This window comes from Panthera pardus, unplaced genomic scaffold (genome assembly GCF_024362965.1).
Source record: "Panthera pardus isolate Hobbes unplaced genomic scaffold, ASM2436296v1 HiC_scaffold_8, whole genome shotgun sequence".
Classification (NCBI taxonomy): Eukaryota; Metazoa; Chordata; class Mammalia; order Carnivora; family Felidae; genus Panthera; species Panthera pardus.
The window spans coordinates 8,795,248-8,812,843 of NW_026527013.1; the positions used below are offsets into that span (position 1 = coordinate 8,795,248).

Sequence of the window (17,596 nt, forward strand, 5' to 3'; positions counted from 1 at the left end):
TCCCAGGGGCTCCGGCCTCTGGCTTCTGTTGGAATTTTTTTTTTTTTTTCCTTACAAAGAATGAAAACCAGGAGAATGGAAAATCCAGACAGAAGCCGGTGGGGGACCGGGGCTTGGGATGGGGGCTGCGTCCACCGCCTCGGGAATTTGGAAAGACGGAAAAACCAACAAACTGAAAGGGGGTGACAAGTGGGTGGGAAGGGAATTCGGGGCTTGGGGGGAGGGGGACTTGGAGGGAACAGCGGGTACTTCCTGCTGGGGAGGGCCCCTGGGGGAGGGGGAAGGCTCAGGGCCCCAGCCTCCCCCCTCTGCCTCTGGGCCAGGGTCTCGGCCAGGGAGGTTCAGCCCCGGGGACAGGGGGTCCTTTGGCCTCAAGTGTTGGGGGGGGGGGGCTGCCTCCAGCCCGCCATGACGCCAAAGTGAAACGAGGTATCGTGTGTTTGGATGCATGGATGCTGTGTGTGCACGCCTGTGTTCGTGGGCCGCAGGGACCACCGATGAGCGGGAGAGAGCTCTGCGGAGAACCTGGGGCGAGTGGGGCCACGTGTCCGGAGGAGGCCCGGCGGCCTGGCTGGAGGAAGCGGACTGGGCCAGGATCTGGGCTACGACCTCTCGCCTGGGCCCGAGGGAGGCTTTGTGCATGTGGTGTCTCCTGGGTGTCGTGTCTGTTTCTCCGTGATGGCGTGTCTCGACTGGTGTGTCCGAATGTATCTGTCTCTACTTTCCCGTGTCCACGTGGAAATGTGTGTACCCCGCACCCACCTGTGGCTCCATCTGCCCGCGTCAGTGTTTGCCCGCAGCCTCGTCTACACAGCCCCATACATACTTCGGTCTCCCGTGATTATCCATATGTCTGTCTGCGTGTCTGAATCTGGCCAGCGAGCTCCTGGAAGGTGTCCGGGGCGCGTCTCTGGGTCTGTCAGTGCTCCCGTGTGTCCCTGCGGGATGTGTGTGCGCGCGTGCCCCCGCACGTCTTTGCGTGGCTGTGTTTCTCTGTGCGGCCCCGTGGACCCCCGGGCCCCAAGCCCTGCTCCCTGCCCCTGCCCCAGTTGGTAAACATAACCTGCCAAAATATTTTCTTTTTTTTTTTTTTTGTCTTTTTTTGTGTTTTTTTTTTTTTCAAGTTCAAGAATCCCCAGTAAAAATTCTCCACGAGGTCTTTTTTCCCTTTTTACAAAAATAGAGTTTTTCTTCCCCTCCCACCCCCCCCTTTTTTTTTCATTTTGTTTCTGTTTCCAGCCCCTCCCCCTGCTCCTCATACTCTAGCCAGGGGGCTCTGGGCCAGGGATGCCCACACCCCTCCTCCGTTTCGCTTTTTTGGGGATTTTTAAACCTGTTCCCCCCTCCCCTCAGGCTCATCTAGGTGTTGGGGAGGCCTGGGCAAGGGGGTCTGGGGGGCACCCCCAGCGCCCCTGCAAAGCCATCCCGTGGAGGGTGGTTGAAGGCGGGGTGGGGGCACATCTCTGCTTTCTTTTTAGCCGAAAAAAGAAACAAAAACATCGCCATGAACAAAACCAAGACGAGAGAGTGAACAGCCAGCCTGGGGTGGGGGCAGGAGGACGGGGAGGGGACCCCCAGGCACCCCCCCATCCCCTGCAGACTCTCCCACCCCGAGTGCTCACCCTGTGGCTTCCGCAGGGATGCGGGGCCCGTGTGCCGTCGGTGGTCTGCCTGCGCTGTCTCTCTCGGGGCCCCTCTCTCTCTCTCTTTCTCTCTCTCTCTGCTGCCCGGGGAGGGTGGGGAGGGCGGGCGGCGGTGGCTCAGGCCTTGTGCTGTTTGCTGGTCTTGAAGGACACCTGCAGCACAGCGCTCGCCCAGGCGGTAGCCATTGAGGCTGGGCGATGGCCATGGCCGCTTCGTCGTAGTTGGTCATAGTGACGAAGCCGAAGCCCTTGCACTTGTTGGTGGTGAAGTCGCGGATGACCTTGACGTTGGTGACGGCCCCGAAGGGCCCAAACAGCTGCCACAGCACACTCTCGTCTGCCTCCGGTGACAGGTTGTACACGAAGATACACCAGCCAGCGCCCGCCGCGCCCCCCGAAAGGCCCACACCCGCGAGGCCACTCATGCCGTCGATGGCGATGGGCGAGAACCTGGCGATGAGCGACAGGGGACTACTTTGGGGGTCACGCGGGCTCTGCCCTGACCCCCGGCACACCCCTGAGTCCTGTGACCCCTGATGTGGTCATGACTGCTGGGCGTTGCCACGATCTTGGGACCGTGTGATCCCTGCATCGTCCTGAGCCAGCCACGGCCTCGCGACCTCCACCTCCGACCCCTACGCGAGACACCTTAACTGCGGCTGCTCTGAGACACTGGCCCCCAGTCTCCATCCTGACCTATAACTTGTGACCTTCCCTGCACGTTACGCCCTCACTCACACTCCTGCCTAGAGCCCCAGTCTGCACCCTGACCCACAACTTTGACCCTACTGGGTCCTTGGCCCTGTTGACCCTGACCCCTTCCCACTCCTGACCACTACTCCTCCCTTGGCAGATTTTCCCACCCCCCTTTTGCCCTCCCCCCACCGACCCCACGCCGCCCTCTGCAACGCTGTGCCCCCTTTGCCCCTGATCACCCTGCTACCCCTACGTGGCCAGAAGGGCAACCGCTCAAGGCCAGGCCATGACTGCAACCGGTGAAGCGCTGCCTGCGTTATCAGGTCCCAGGGCAGCGGCCTCGCTGCCACCGCCTTCCCCTGCCCCTTGCCAGCCTTTTTCCTGTTCAGATTGTATATTTAGGATCCACTCCACCTTCCCTGCGGTGCCCCAGCCCAGAACAGCTCCTGGAACAGCAGGGCCCCTGGGAGGGTTTCTTGACTGACCGACTGATGGGCAGGATTGGCTCCACCCACGTGCCTCGCTGCCTCCCTGCCCCCCAGGCCTCACTCAATTCAGGGGGAGCCCCAGGGTCTGCCCCATTCAGTGTGACCACTGGGGACTCACTGCTTGCTCCCTCCTTCCCGATTCTGCACAGGCTCTGGCACCTTGGGCGTGTCGGGGTGGGCGGGGTCTCTGCTGGGTCCCCCTCACCTCTCCTCCTGCCCCCTTCCCAGCCCTGCTCGCTGCTCCCTCCCTGCTAGACTGAGGTAATTGACAACAGGAACAGTAATCGTCCGAGCGGCTACTTTTTATTGAGCGCTCACTACGTGCCAAGCCCTGTGCTCAACAGCATTTCATCTCCACGAGGGATCACGTCTGGCCGGGCCACGTTGGGTCCCCAGCCCCGAGCCCAGCGCCCGGCACTCAGTGTGTGCTCAACAGCTCGCTGATGCAATAAACGCGGGGACCTTCACAGGGTTGGGGATGTGGACAAGGTCGTGCGGGCCTCAGGGCCCGTCCCCAGACTATGCGGGAACAGAGGGTGGTATCCTGTGACCCCAGCCATCAAGAGAGGCAGGTGGAACTCAGACTGAACGTGGGAACCGGGGGGGGGGGGGGGGGGGGGGACACATGGCTGTGACCAGGCAACATGGCCGGCCTTTCCCTGGGCCGGAGGGGGCCACGGACAGGCCCTCCAGGACCCAAAGAGCAGTAGTAGCTCTTTCTAGGCATTCACTAGGTTCCAGAGCCCCTGATTCTCTTAATGGACACGCTATTCCCAGACAGGGCAGACCCAGCTAAGCTGGCAGTCCCGGTGGTGAGGCGGGGGAGGGGGCCCATCGGGGCAAGAGTCCAGGGAGGGACGGCGGGGAGCTGGGGGCAGCGGGGAGCACTGTTACCTCTTGACTCCGTAGGCCATGTTGAGCAAATTATCCAGCCTGTGGAAGCAAAAGGGGTGGTCACCGGTGGCCTCCGGGCACACCCCCAGCTGTGATGTCGGCCTGCCTGCCTGCCTGCCTGCCCTCCCCGCCCCCACCCAGCCGGCCGGCAGCCCAGCCCTGCCCCCACCCGCCGGCTCCCCGCCCGGCTGGACACCGCCTGGCACGGAACCGTGGTCACTCGGGCACTGCCTCTCGCCTGCCCTGCCGCTGCCTGGCCTGCACCCGTGCCCCGTCCTCCCCGGCCCGGCCCGCCCAGCCCCACTCGCCTGCCCCCACCCTGCGGGGCTCAGGACCCCAGAAGGGAAGGTTCGAGTCTCTTCTCGGCAGTGGCAGGTGGGTTGGGCGAGGGACAAAGCCTCTCTGTTCGTAAAATACAGACAATCTCCGTTCTCTTGAGGTATAGATACCTGGGGGCGCAGACAGCTGGAGCCCCACGCCCGAGGGAGGGGCGGCCCCATCGGGAGACTCTAACACTCCTAACACCGATAATGCCACTCAAAGTGCCCTGCATACATTGACTGCCTGCTGCGCACGAGGGCCTGGCCTCAGCGCCTGACAGACACACATTTCCCCTCTGCCGCCCTCAGTGGCCCCGGCCTGCGGGCACCCTCCCGGCGTCCCTCTGCCCTGCAGGGATGGGCTCCAGGGGTCTGTGGGGGGCGTCAGGGGGCTTACCGGAAGCGCTGCGTCTGATGGTGCAGGGGGCCTGCGTAGCGCCGGGCTGACGACTGGTAGAGGTGAGTGAGCAGGGCCTGTCCAGTCTTCTGACTCGGGTTGTTGGCGAACTTGACCGTGATGGGCTCCGCCGCGCCCAGCGGCTTCTGCCCGTTCAGTCCTTTGATGGCCTCCTCGGCCTCAATCCTCTTGTCGAAGCGGATGAACCCCACACCCCGAGAGACACCTGCCAGGGAGTGAGGGCGTCATGAGGACCCTGCCCCCTCCTGTGTGGCCCTCTACCCCGCTCCTCCCCCGCCATGCCCGGTTTCTCCATTTTGGCCCCGCCTCCGTGCCTTTGCCCAGTGCGTCATCCCCAGCAGCCTGACCTGTGACCTGGTCCACCAGGATTCGAGAAGTGATGATACGGCCATACTGGGAGAAGAGCTGCTCCATTTCTTTCTGGCTCATGGTCTTGGGGAGTCCACTGACGTACAGGTTAGCATCTCGGATGGATGCAGAGCTGGGTCTGGCATAAGACACCTGGAGTGGGGGGGGGGGGGCAGGTGGACAGAGGTGAGGGGAAGACCCGTTTCACGGATGGGGAGGGCGAGGCCACGTCCAGACCACCAGTGGGAGGCAGAAGTGCCTCGTCTGTTCGCTTAACAAGTATCTCTTGGGTAGTCACCATGGGCGGGGCTGGCCAAGGCTTGAGGGAGGGGACATGGCTGTGGCCGATGATGATGATGTGGGCCGGCCAGCATAAAGTGGTGGGGGGCGGCGAGTCGGTTGAGTGTCTTAATTTCGGCTCGGGTCCCGGTCTCGCAGTTTGTGAGATTGAGTCCCGAGCCGGGCTCTGCGTGGACAGCTCTGAGCCTGCTTGGGATTCTGTGTCTCCCTCTCTCTCTGCCCCTCCCCTGCTTGTGCTCTGTCTCTCAAAATAAATAAGAAGACATTAAAAAAAAAAAAAATTAAAGTGGTGGGAGGAACATGTCGTCGCTGGGCCCTGGAGGTCAGATGTCCCCAGCTCCTGCTCTCACGAGGTACATTCCATCAACACAATGCTTCCTACTCCTTTGGAAAGTGAGCCTGGGACGCTGGCCCTTTTCCCGTCCACGCTGGGACCCTCCAGGTCGCTCAGGTCTTTAGCCACCAGTCCAATGCTGACGACCCCCAAATGTCCGTCCCCGGTGTGGGCCTGACCCCCAAACCGCACACCTGTGTGACACCTGCCTCCAGGCACCGCACGTGGCACCCCACAGGGGATCACAAGCAGCGAGGCGGCATCCAGTCCCCAACTTGCCCCAGCTCAGTAATGGCAGCTTTGTCCTCCTGGGTGCTCAGGCCCCCATTGTCCTTGATGCTGGTCTTTCTCACACCCGCATCCAATCCACCACGGATCCTGCCTCATTACTCAGCTCCCACCATAGCTCCCTCAGACCTCCCTAACCTCCCCAGTCTGTTCCCTCCACAGCTGCCAGGGGGCGCCTGTGAGCAACTGAGGCAGGGCACATCCTCCCTTTGCTCAGAACCTTCTGTGGCTCCCACCTGCCCCACAGTTCAAGTCCTTCTCCCAGCCCACGAGGCCCTGCACAACCCCCCCCCCCCCATACCCTCACTCTCATCTCTGCCAATTTCTCCCTCGAGTGCTCTGTTTCAGCCACACCAGTCTCCTCCCGTGTTCCTCACACACACCAGGCACATTTCGGCCTCAGGGCCTTTGCTCTGGCTGTTCCCCTCAGGCTGGAACGCCCTTCCTCTCCTTGCTTCTTCCAGTCTCAGTCAAAAAGTAACCCCTGTCCTCTTCCCATCTGAATTTGGTCCTCCGCCTCACCCCCCCCCCCCCCCCCCCCCGAAAGCACTTCTCTCAGTGGGGAATTAGATGCGTTTTGGTACGGGCATTCGATTTGTGTCATTAATTATGGTCCAGACCAACAATGAAACTCCCTGCAGCTGGTTAAAAAATGGTGGACGCGTATATTTATTTCCCAGAAACAGTGGTGAGTATTGTAAACTGGGGGAAAGAAAAGTCCATTTACAGAGTGGCGAGATGTGTGACCCCATCTCATTGTTGTGCTTATCAGTGTCCTGGAAACACAGTCTGCGGGGCCTGCCCCCAGATGCTGACAGGTGGGCCTAGAGCTGGCGGGGGGCAGCAGGGGACAGGAGCTGCCCTTTCCACTTATTTCCACCAATGTCTATGTCCTGTATCTTTTAAATTAACCTCTGGGTAGATAAGGTCACGGTCTAGGGTCCGGCTTTTGTTTGTGGTGGTGAGTGGAGAGGGCATAGCCCTGCATTAGAAGTAACTAATTAAAAAAGCTAACAACGTGAGTAAATTGGGCCAGGGGTGGGTCAGGGTGAAGGCACTCATGGGCTGGAGGTAGAGGGATTCTAACGAATGCAACTGTGAGCACCCAGGGTCCTCCGGGGAGAAAAAAACCCACAAACACATCAGCTGCTGGTTTTTTTCGATAATATTAATTAAAAAGCACGGCCACATTTTTCATGGCTTCCGCTCTTGCCCGTGGGGCGGTGAGTTTTGAGGGGTGAGGACTTCATGAATCAGAGGGAGGGGTGAGGGGAAGAGAGGCCTGAGCTCCTGGGTGGGTGTTTGGGGTCAGGGGTCATTTGAGGCACTGAGTTGGTCTTCAGGGGTCTTTGCCAACCTTCCATGATGTGGGCTGACCCAGGCCCCTCACCTGGGTATGGGCTCCTCCGGCCCCCCTCACCAGGACAGGTCTTGGGCAAAATCTGCCAAAGCAGCCAATTGGGACCAACTTTACATAGTGCCACCCAGGCAGACACACACGGAGACGCGAGGCCACACTTTGTCACCCTCTGCACAGCCCTAGCGGCTACACCAGCCAAAGGGTGACTCGGGGCCACTGTGACATCCACAGCGGCTCCGGGGGTCTTGGATAATTACAGTAAGAGGCACAGAACCACACACCTGTCACCCCACCACACAAGCCCACATCACACACGTTGCACCCCGAGTAGGGCACAGCCAACACCCCCCACGCAGCCCCACCAGGTCACGGCCAGAGTTGCAGTGTCACAGAGCACCTGTGAAATAAACACCACATCCCACAGACACACCGTGACACGCCCAGAGTCTAGTAGCCAGACTCATGTGTCCCACAAACACAATGGCTCCCAGCCCAGGTCTATCACACACACACACACACACACACACACACACACACACACACACATGAGCACTGCATCACATGCATACAGTGGCCCTCTGGATTTGTCACTACCGTCCCCCTCATGCCCCAGGGCTTCTGGGTCTAGTTGGCCATGGAGGGACCCATTAGGTCACGACCTCATCCTCCCCGACAACGGGAAGAGGAAGAGATTCCTGCACCTCTGTTCTCAGAGAGAACGGGGGGCCAGATGGGCGCCCCCCCCCTCAGCCTCCCCCAAGGTTCCAGAGCAGATTTGTGGGGCGGAGTCCAGACACCCCCAGGCGAACCGAGAGAGGGGGGTTTCCATGGCGATCCCCCCCCAGGGAACCTGGGCTAGCAGAGTCCCAGCTGCAGCTGCTGAGAGGGGAGGTTGTGGGGGGAGGGGCATTGCACAAAGATGGGGGAGGGGCTCACCCCTAATCCCGCCCTCCCAGACCCTACTAATTAGGCTCCAGATGGCAGATGGACCCCCACCCCTCTCCATTTCCATGACAAAGGCAAGGGGGGGGGCTGCCCACCAGACCCTGGTCACTCTCCTACTGCCAATGGGATGGCTACCTCCCTGAGCCAGCAGAGAATGTAGAGCCGGTATTCTCACTGACTAATGAGGAAACTGAGGTTCAGAGAGGCAGAGCCATCGGGCCCTGGGTGCCCAGCCAGGAATTCTTAGGGGAGAGTCTGAATCCCTCAGAGGATGAGCCACGGGGTAGGAGGGGTGGCAGTGAGAAAGGTAGGCGACATGCGGGTTGAGTGGCAGTGAAGGGGGTAGTCCAAGGGGAAGTAATGTGGGGGATTGGGGACAGTTGCAGGTGGGCAGTAAGGGGGGATGGGCCACAGAGGAAAATGAGGGCACTAACCTTGATGGTCTTCGTCTGCAGTTTGAGGCCGTTGAGGGTGTTGATGGCTTTGTCTGCATCGTTGGGATCAGAGTAGTTCACAAACCCATAACCGAGGCTCTGCCCTGTGGGCGGGACCAGGGTGATGACCTCCCCACACCTACCAGGGTCCTCCCAGACCCAGTCCTGAGAGGCTGACCGCCGTCACTCAAGGTTGACCGAAATCCCCCCCTTAGTATTCTCCCACAGTACCACCCTGTCCCCAGGACACCTCAGATCCCCCAGAGTCCTGCCTGCCCCCATCACCCCCGGGATACCCTCCCGGGGGTCATACCTGTCTCCCCATCGCACCTCCGATCCCCCAGGGTGCTACCTGTCCCCATCACACCCGTGCTCCCCAGACTACTATCTCTGTCTCCTCCCTCCCCACCTGCCAGCAGCCACACCTGTGATCTTATCCCGAACCAACTTGCACGATTCGATGTCACCAATGCTGCCGAAGAGACTCTTGAACTCGTCCTGGGTCATGTTCTGGGGCAGGTAGTTGACAATGAGGTTGGTCTTGCTGTCATCAGTGGCTCCATTTGTACCAAGGAGTGGCCCGTTGGGCAGGGCCGGGCCGGCCGGGCCCCCCGCCACCTGAGACTCCATGGCCCCGAGTATCTGCTGGAGATAACAGGCCACACCCGCTCACGGCCCAGTCCCCACACCAGGGATCAGTGGTGATGCATCAGTCATGTCTGACATGGGCTTAAACATGGAGAGAGGACAACATATTATCCTATTAATCTCTTCCACTTCTCCAGCATCAGGCATAGCACCTTACGTGTGATTTTACTGTGAGAAATTCCATACGTGTCTGGTGTCTACGTTTGCCTGTTTGCCTAAAATCAATCTGTGCATTTCCAGAAGAGTAAAATGAACACTTTTGTCTTCAGAATAAGATATATATTTTTATTAGCTTTGAAGTCCTCATAAGCTCCTCCCTAGCCATGGACCGCCCTCATCCATCAAAGGATGAGGGACTGCCCTCATCCACATCCCAGATGTGTTAATATTTCTTTTACTTCATGCATAATTTTCTCACTAGGCATTTACCCCCACGTTTTTCCCACTGAGCTCTTTTTCATTTTATTACTTATTGTTATTTATGATTTTTTAAGATTTTATTTTTAGGTAATCTCTACACCCAGTGTGGGGCTTGAACTCACAACTCCGAGGTCAAGAGTCGCATGTTCTCCTGACCGAGCCGGTCAGGCACCCCTGAGCTATTTAAATGTATCACATAAAAACACCTGCAAATAAGGACAGTTTTAATTATCTCCAATCTAGACCTGTTCCTTATTTTTCTTGTCTTATTGCAGGGGCTACAGTGCGACAGTGGCTTCTTTATTCATGATGTTAAAGGAAATGCTTTAAACGTTTCACAGCTAAATTTGATTTTTGATATGGATTCTGTGTAGATGGCCTTTATCACATTAAGAATGTTTCATTTTATTCCTAGTATCCTAACAAGATTCCGTTTTTCAAGAATGGGTGTTGAATTTTATCTAACTTTTTTCCTACACCTATTTTTTTAATAGTTGACATAGAATATTAGTTTCAAGTGTACAACATGATTCAATATTTGTATATACTGAAAAGTACTGGGATGGATTGGTATTGTCTGTCATGGGCATGGGAAGGTAAAATACCCAGCATGTCCTTAGGTTTTTCTCCCAAGGCATGGTTGTCCGATGGATGGCCTTCACCTAAAAAAATCAAATCTATTGGTAGGGTGTTCCTAACGGGACAAATTAGGAAGGATTACAAACAGATTCAGTTTCCACGGGAAAGATCACTGTGATTGATTAGCAATGTCTGTGGCTACAGAATTAGAGTCAGCAGGTACACATCATCTCAGCCATCCCTAACCAAAAATACAATACCGTATTTGTTCCCAAATATTGGGCATACTGTGTGCCAGGTATAGGGCAAAGCTCTCTATGGGCAACGTTTTGTTTTTGTTTTTTTTCTTATTCACAAGCACCCTGAAAAGAGGGCTTAATTTTCCCTGCTTAACAGATGCTATGAACGTAAAGCCTGTGTTCCCTCAAATTCATATGTTGAAATCTTGACCCCCAATGTGATGGTATTTGGAAGTGGAGCCTTTGGGAGGTAATTGGGTCATGAGGGCAGAACCCTCATGAATGAGATTCATGTCCTTAACAAAAAAGTGACAGGAGAGACATTCTCTCTCTCTCCACAATGAGAGGACACAACAAGAAGACGTCCATCTGCAAAGGAGGGAGCAAGTCCTTACTAGCAACCGAATCAGCTGGCACCTTGATCTTGGACTTCCCAGAATCCAGAAGAAGATTTGTGATAAATAACTGTCTGTTGGTTAAGCTGCCCAGTTTACGGTATTTTGTTATAGCAGCCTGAGCTAAGGCAACAGACGAGGAAAGGGAAGTTCAGCGATGTTTTAAAAATTACCAAAGATCGGGGCACCTGGGTGGCGCAGTCAGTTAAGCATCTGACTCTTGATTTCAGCTCGGGTCACGATCGCACAGTTGGTGAGTTTGAGCCCTGGCGGCTCGTCGCTGACAGCATGGAGCCTGCTTGGGATTCTCTTTCTCTCTCCCTCTCTCTGTCCCTCCTCCACTTGTGTGCTCTCTCCTTCTCTCAAAATAAATACATGAACTTCAAAAAAAAAAAAAAATTACCAAAGATCACGCAGCTTATAAATAGTGAAACGGGGGTGCGCACGCGAGATTTCCTCATCCAGAGTCTGTAATTCTAACTGCTCTAACGTTTCTCAGCCGTGTGTCCTCAGGTAGACTACAGGACGCTTCTGGGCCTCTGCTCCACTTTGCTGCAAACTCCAAATTATTGGCGCGGTGACCCCCCCCCCCCCCCCCCGGAAGGATCTGAAGCTACTCACGCGGCAGGGAAGCATTCTGGGATCACTTAGCCAGGTCTGCCATGAGCGCAATTACGACAAGCAACTCGTCACGTCTGCCATCCCTGCCTCAACATACGGCTAGTAATACTCGTCCTGCCCCACCGACATCTTCTGGGAGCCAGGCACTGGGTGAGGTGCTTACAGGCAACATTTCCCTTATTTCTCCCAATCAGCTTTAGAGATGGCCACACAGTCTCCATTTTATAAGTGAGAGAGCTCAGAGACGCTGAGTGATATATACATGGGGCACTTGATTTCAAACCTGGATATGTTGGCGGACTTCAGAACTGTCTTTAAAGACAGCGGCCAAGGCACGGGGGCGGGGGTGGGGGGCACCTTCTAGCTGTGTATCCTTGGGGGGGGGGGGTGATCGTAGCTCTTCTTTGGGCCTCTGTTTCCTTTCCATTTATTCTTATTAAAAGGATGGCCCTGAGGGTCAACCCCCCTGCATCTCCAGTTGGCTGAGAGGGGCTGTCTGGGGGCTGGCTGGAGGGTTATTTTGAAGCCACATCCAGACGGAGCAGGATCATGCACTGGGTTGATGAGCAATGTCTGCCATAGGCGCCGGCAATAAGACAGTAACGCACATTACAGATCTGCGTCCAGTTTCATAAGATGAATACTTTCCTGATAGCGTGGCCATGTATTGAGGGCCTGCTCTCCCAACATTGAACATTATGGCACTCTTTCCTCCATTTGACAGAAGAGGAAACAGAGTCTCCATGAAGGGGCAGGGATTTATACAAGGTTAGGGAGCTCGCAAATGGTGGGTCAAGAATTCAAATCCGGAGCTTGGACATCAGCCCATTTGACTAAAAGGCCAACAATAGTGAAAATAACAGCAAAGTGAAGCTGTGTCCCTACTCTACACCAAGCCCAGGCATCGCCGCATTTAACCCCACTCTGCAGGCCAAGTCTACTCATTCAATTCAACAAATGCTTGCTGGGTACCATCAGGTGCCAGCTCCTGGCCCCACCCTCCTCACTGTGCATCTTCTGACACTCACATTGCCTCTCCGGGCCTCTGTCCCTCCACTAAAGATATGGCACAGAGGTTTCCCACGTACAAAGATTGGGTTCTGTATTCCCTTCTGGCTCAACAGACTAGAGTTCTGTGATTGGTTGATGATGTCTGCGCTGGGAGTCCCCAAAATAATTAACAGTACAAAACCAGTTCCAGGTCTGGAGCCCCTACTATGTGGCCAGGCACTGAGCAGGTGCAAAGGTTTCATTGACTTCCCACAACCACACTGAAAGCTGGGGATCACCTCCGTTTCTCAGGTGGAGAAAGCGAGGGTCAGAGGGACCTGTGATTTGCCTGGGGATGACACGGAGCCGTGGTAGTGATGGAGTTTGACTACTGATCTGACAGATTACTCCAGACAGAGCCCCCAGGGCCACCCCAAATGTCCTCAGCTTGGATGCGGTTAAAAGGTAATTGGGGTTCCTATCCAGGATCTTGAGACCCAGCCTACTAATCTCCCCACCACCCCATCTCTCTCCCAGCTGTGCCAGAGCTTAGCAGGATCAGTGTCGCGTTTCCTCTGCAGCTCAGCCGGCTGAGCCGATAATAGGGATCGGATTGGTGGAGACCACACCCGCTCTGCCCCAGCCCATGACAAATGCGTGGCCTGGGATGACTCTGGGATCATAGGGACCTTGGAGGGCCGTCGTCCCAGGACAGGAGTGGAGGGGTGAAGTCAGAGGGGAGGAGGGCAGGTCAAAGATGGATAGGCAGAGATCAAGTGGGGGCAATAGAACCTTTCCTCCCAGTCTCTCCAGCTCTTCCTCTGGATCCGTACCTTTTTCTGTTTCTCTCTCCCTCCCCCCCCCCCCCCCCCGTTTCTCTGTTCTTCTCTCCCCTCTGAGCCTGTCTCTCTCCCCCCTTTCTCTCTCAGCCACTCTTTTTCCAACTCTTTTGCACCATTGCACATACATGACATATGGATTTTGCAGCGAATACACCTGCAGTCACTCTCTATGTAGACCCTTCTGTGTCTGACCCCCTTGGCCCCTAGCTGGGGCCCCTGGCCCCAGTCACAATGATAGATGCCTGGATCCTGGCGACAATAGGGCATTGAGTGGCTACGCATGGTAAGGCTAGGCCACCACGTGGTGCTAACTAGGCCTCCCACTTCTGGGCCCTTCTCCATCCATGCAGGGCCCTCACTGTCTCAATCTATCCCCTCACTTCCTCCCAGCCTGTTCTCATGGTGGACCTCTGCCCGAGTGTCCTCCAGTGGAGTAACCAGGCCTTCCGGGGCTTCAAGGCCCTTGTGTGACCTCTGACCACACCCTCGCCCTTTTGTGCATTAGTTTCCCTCTTTTAAATGAGGGAACAGATCAGAGGAATGGATGCTGGACTGTTGTGGGGGTTCTGAGGGTCCTCAGGAGGCTGCGCTCACGTCTCGCACCTAAGTTAGCAGCCTGAGGCCCAGAGAAGGGAGAGAGCCGACCTAAGTAAGGTCACACAGCAGGGAAGCAGGGCCTCTCAGGGCCTCCTTTCTCTGAGCCAGGTGGGCGGGTCCCAGAGTCCCAGACATGGAGGGAGTGCTGAGCATCCCCCCACCCACTGTGCTCGCCACGACTCCAAGAAGAGGCCCAGAGACACAGGGCACAGACACACACACACACAGACCAGAAAGACAGTAAGTACGGAAGAAGGAGGCCTGGGCGCTGGGACCAGACAAAGGACGCGCGGCGGCGCGGGGAGCGGAGTCGCGCGGCGGGGGCGGGGGTGGAGCCGGGGTGGGGCTAGAACTGGCCAGCCCCGCCCCCGGGATACGCCCGGGTAGCCGAGTGGAAATCCGAGGGCTCGGGCGAGGCCGGGCCCCGGGGGCCCCAGGGGGCGGGGTCCGGATGGGCGGGGCAGGGGCGTGGTTATACAGGGCGTGGCCGGGCGTGGCCGCGGGCTCGGGAGCTGACCAGCTCGGTGGCTGCTGAAAGCACCGGGAGTGGGGCGAGCGGCGCGGGCGTGCAGGCGGGCGCGCTCAAGGTCACCCCGAGGCCCAGAGCCCAGGAGGGGTGGGGCGCCTGGACCTGGCCTAGGGGACATCCTTGAGCTCCTTACCCCATCCCCCGTGGGGCGGGGGCCCAAGAGCCAGGAAGCCCCCCCGCGGGCCCTCCTCTCCCCTCCCCCTCCCCGAAGCCTGAGGCGCCCGCGCGAGGCTACGGCCCGCTAAGAAGCTCCGAGAAACAAAGGGACGCGGCGGCAGCGGCGGCGGGCCCGCGGGGCCTCCGGGCGCGCCCCCTCCTCTCCCCTCCCCGCTTGCCGCAAGGTCGACGGGCTCGAGGACGAGACGCCCGGCTCCCCGGGCGCGGCCGCGGCCCGGGGCGCGCGATCCGACGCCACCCGATTCCCCGGGGCTCTCGGGAACGGCTTGCCGCCTTGTCCTGGCCCAGCACCAGTGATAGAAGCCCTGCGTTTGCCTGGGCGGCCTGCGGGGTCCGGGCCTGGATGGAGAAGGCATCCTCCGCTGCTGCGGCCCCTCCCCCATCAGGCTTGCTGGAGGGGGGCAATCCCGCCCCCAGGACGCCGTAGGACGCCTCCCCAAATCAGAGTTCGGCTTCCTAAGGCCTCTCAGACCAGACTCTATGCGCCCCCAGCACTCTGGGTGCGGTCCTGCCCACTCTCAGGCCCCGAGGCTCGGTCCTACCCCCCCACCGGGGCCTAGCTAGGCCTGGTCCTACCCCCCCCCCCCCCCACCCGCCATCTCCGCGGAGGCTGTGCCTAACCCCTCCCCACCCAGGTTCTCTCTCAGCGACAAGGGAATACCTACAGTGACCATTCTTGTGTGCCCGGCGGGCGCGGTCCGTGTTGAGGGCGGCTCCGGGGGTCGTGCACTCCTTGGGGGGCGCTCGATGCTCACTCCGGGGTCCCGCCCGGGCGGCCTTTGGCGCGGCCGCTGCAGAGGTGTCGATGAAGGCGGCGGCTCCCTCGAGGGCCGGGGACGGGCCCGAGCCCGAGGACGCGCGCGCGGATAGCCGGGCCCCGGGGTGGCCTGCGGGCGGCAGGGGATGGAAAGAGGGAGCGGGCGCGGGATTGAGAACGCCCCCTGCGCGGCCCCGCGGGGCCCGGGGAGGTTGCGCTTCCTGACAGAGATCGCGGCGCTCTGCCTTTCGCCGCCGCCCCCCGGCCCGGCCTGTCCGGTCCTGGATGCTCAGTCCTCTCCCCTCGCCCGCCCTCCCTCCCACCCTCCAGCCCGCGCTGCGCGCTCCGCGCTCTGGGCCGCGCCGCCGCCGCCCCCAGCCCTTTATAGGAGCAGCTGCCAGAGCCGACGTCGCTTATTGGCTGCGGTAGCTGAGCCCCGCCTCCTCGCGGCGCCCGACGGCGCGGCAGGTGGAAGAGAGCGCGAGCTGGCTAAGACTCCGCACCCCCAGAAAGCACTCCCTGGGGGCTCTGGTTGCCATTTTCGGGCCCCTCTGCCCCCGTGGACCCTGCTTCCTGCATTTCCGCCCCTTCTTGGGCGGGCTTTCTGCCCGCAAGACAGGGAAGGCTCCCCTCCTCTGTCCAACGAACTGAGCTGTTGGAGCAAAGAGGGAGATCCGTGGACCGATTGTACGAACTTCCGGAGTTGCTGTCCATCAAGAAGACTGGAAAGGGACGAGGAACCAAGATTTCTATGAGCAGAGGCCCAGGTCCGCAGATTTTGGAGGCATCGGGTGTAGCCTCCCAAGACCAGTGGAGAAGGATGGGGGTGGCAGGGGCTCTCGTCTGCCTACAGAAGGAACTGTGACCCTGAGGCTTTTGAATGGGATAGGTTCAAAAGGTGGGTTCGAAAGGTGGGGACTGGCACTCCACAGCGCAAGGGCACTCGGTACTTCTCCAAAGCGGGTGAAAAAGTTTGGGGCTTAGGATTTCAGGCAAAACCCATTGGCGCCCTGTGTTTCCGGAAAACCACCGGGCCTTCTGAGACCCCATAAATTTTGGGTGGGCAGAGCTGTTGTGTAAATGTCCTGGCTTTTCGGGCTCGTGATTGGTCTGTCTGTGGAGTCACGCTTTCTTTCAGCTGGGGGGAACCTGGCTTCTCTCTCAGGCGACAGAAGTTGGTGCAGCCTCTTTTGGTGAGCGGGCTCAAGGGCACATTTACGTTGGGACGGCTATCAGGCGGGAGGAAGAGTCCTCACTAAGGCAGGGTCGCCTTCGACTGAGACTTCAGCACCACAGACAGCGGCCCGACGTTCTCTCCGAGAGCGCCGTGGGCTGGGTAGCAAGAGACCCCTAATCCGAGAGTCGCAGCCTCCACCCTAACCTCGTCCCTGCACGCCCTTTTAGGTTCCAGACTGTCGGAGAATGCCACCAAACTCAGCGAGAGAGCCTAATTTGGCCAATCAAGGCCTGCCCTCGAGAGAACCAATTGCAGGAGGATGCCCTCGAGATTGAACCAATGAGAGAGCGCGCAGCAGAGAGCACTGCCACGCTGATGGAGAGAACAGGCCAATCATCGCGGCCCGCGCAATCTGGGCGGTGGCGTTGCAGGTCCCCGGGTGGCCCCTCTTGAGTTTGCCGGGGCGACCTGGCTGTCGAACCTAGGGACCCCGAGCGGTGGCTGGTTCCCCGCCTGGTGTCCCTCCCGGCTCCTGTCGGATTGCAAATTGTGCCTGTGCCGTGAGCGGAGCTACTCCCGGGCGCAAAGACCCGGTTGCGGTTTCCATGGAAACTGCTGGCTCTGGCTGCAGCGAAGGGGACTGGGCCCTGGGGGACTTGGGGAGCTCGCGTGGGTGGCCCCAACGGCCGGACTTGCTCATCCTCGCCGATACCTCTGTCCCTGGTTAGAATAAACCCCGATCCAAAGTGTAAAATGAAGCCTAGCTGCGGCCCCGCCCCCACGAGCTGGTGAGGCGCCGAAGGGGCCAATCTGCGCGTGGCGCCACAGGGCTCCCTCGGGCACGTGCTTTGGCTCGCGGCTGCGGTCCCCGGGGTCACGTGGCTGCGGCCACCAGGGCCCACGCAGCTTGTGCGCCACCTGGCGGCCGCCGGCCTGGTATCGCTCCCGCCTCTTGCTGGCAGCCAGCAGGAGGAGGCGGCGACCTCAGGCATCCTCCTCCGGGAAATGGGGCCAGGGCAGCCTCCCCGCCGCTGCCAGCTCCCCTCCCCAACGAGGCTTCCTGTTCCAGGAACACGCCGAGCCGTTCTACCTCGGGGCTTTGGCACTGGCTGTTCCTTCGGCCTGGGATTTGCCTCCTCCAGCTCTCTTCAGGGATG

At 58.8% G+C, this 17,596-nt stretch overlaps 1 protein-coding gene across 1 annotated transcript; it reads right to left on the reverse strand.

Annotated features, from left to right (window-relative positions):
• Positions 1 to 1,640: 1,640 nt before the first annotated feature.
• ELAVL3 (ELAV like RNA binding protein 3) lies at positions 1,641 to 15,550 on the reverse strand. Its single transcript, XM_019427634.2, is given in 9 exon segments — positions 1,641 to 1,805; positions 1,807 to 1,836; positions 1,838 to 2,093; positions 3,722 to 3,760; positions 4,439 to 4,664; positions 4,807 to 4,960; positions 8,469 to 8,572; positions 8,894 to 9,113; positions 15,171 to 15,550. Coding segments are annotated over 9 exon segments (1,083 nt in total). The 5' UTR covers positions 15,180 to 15,550; the 3' UTR covers positions 1,641 to 1,760.
• Positions 15,551 to 17,596: the final 2,046 nt, after the last annotated feature.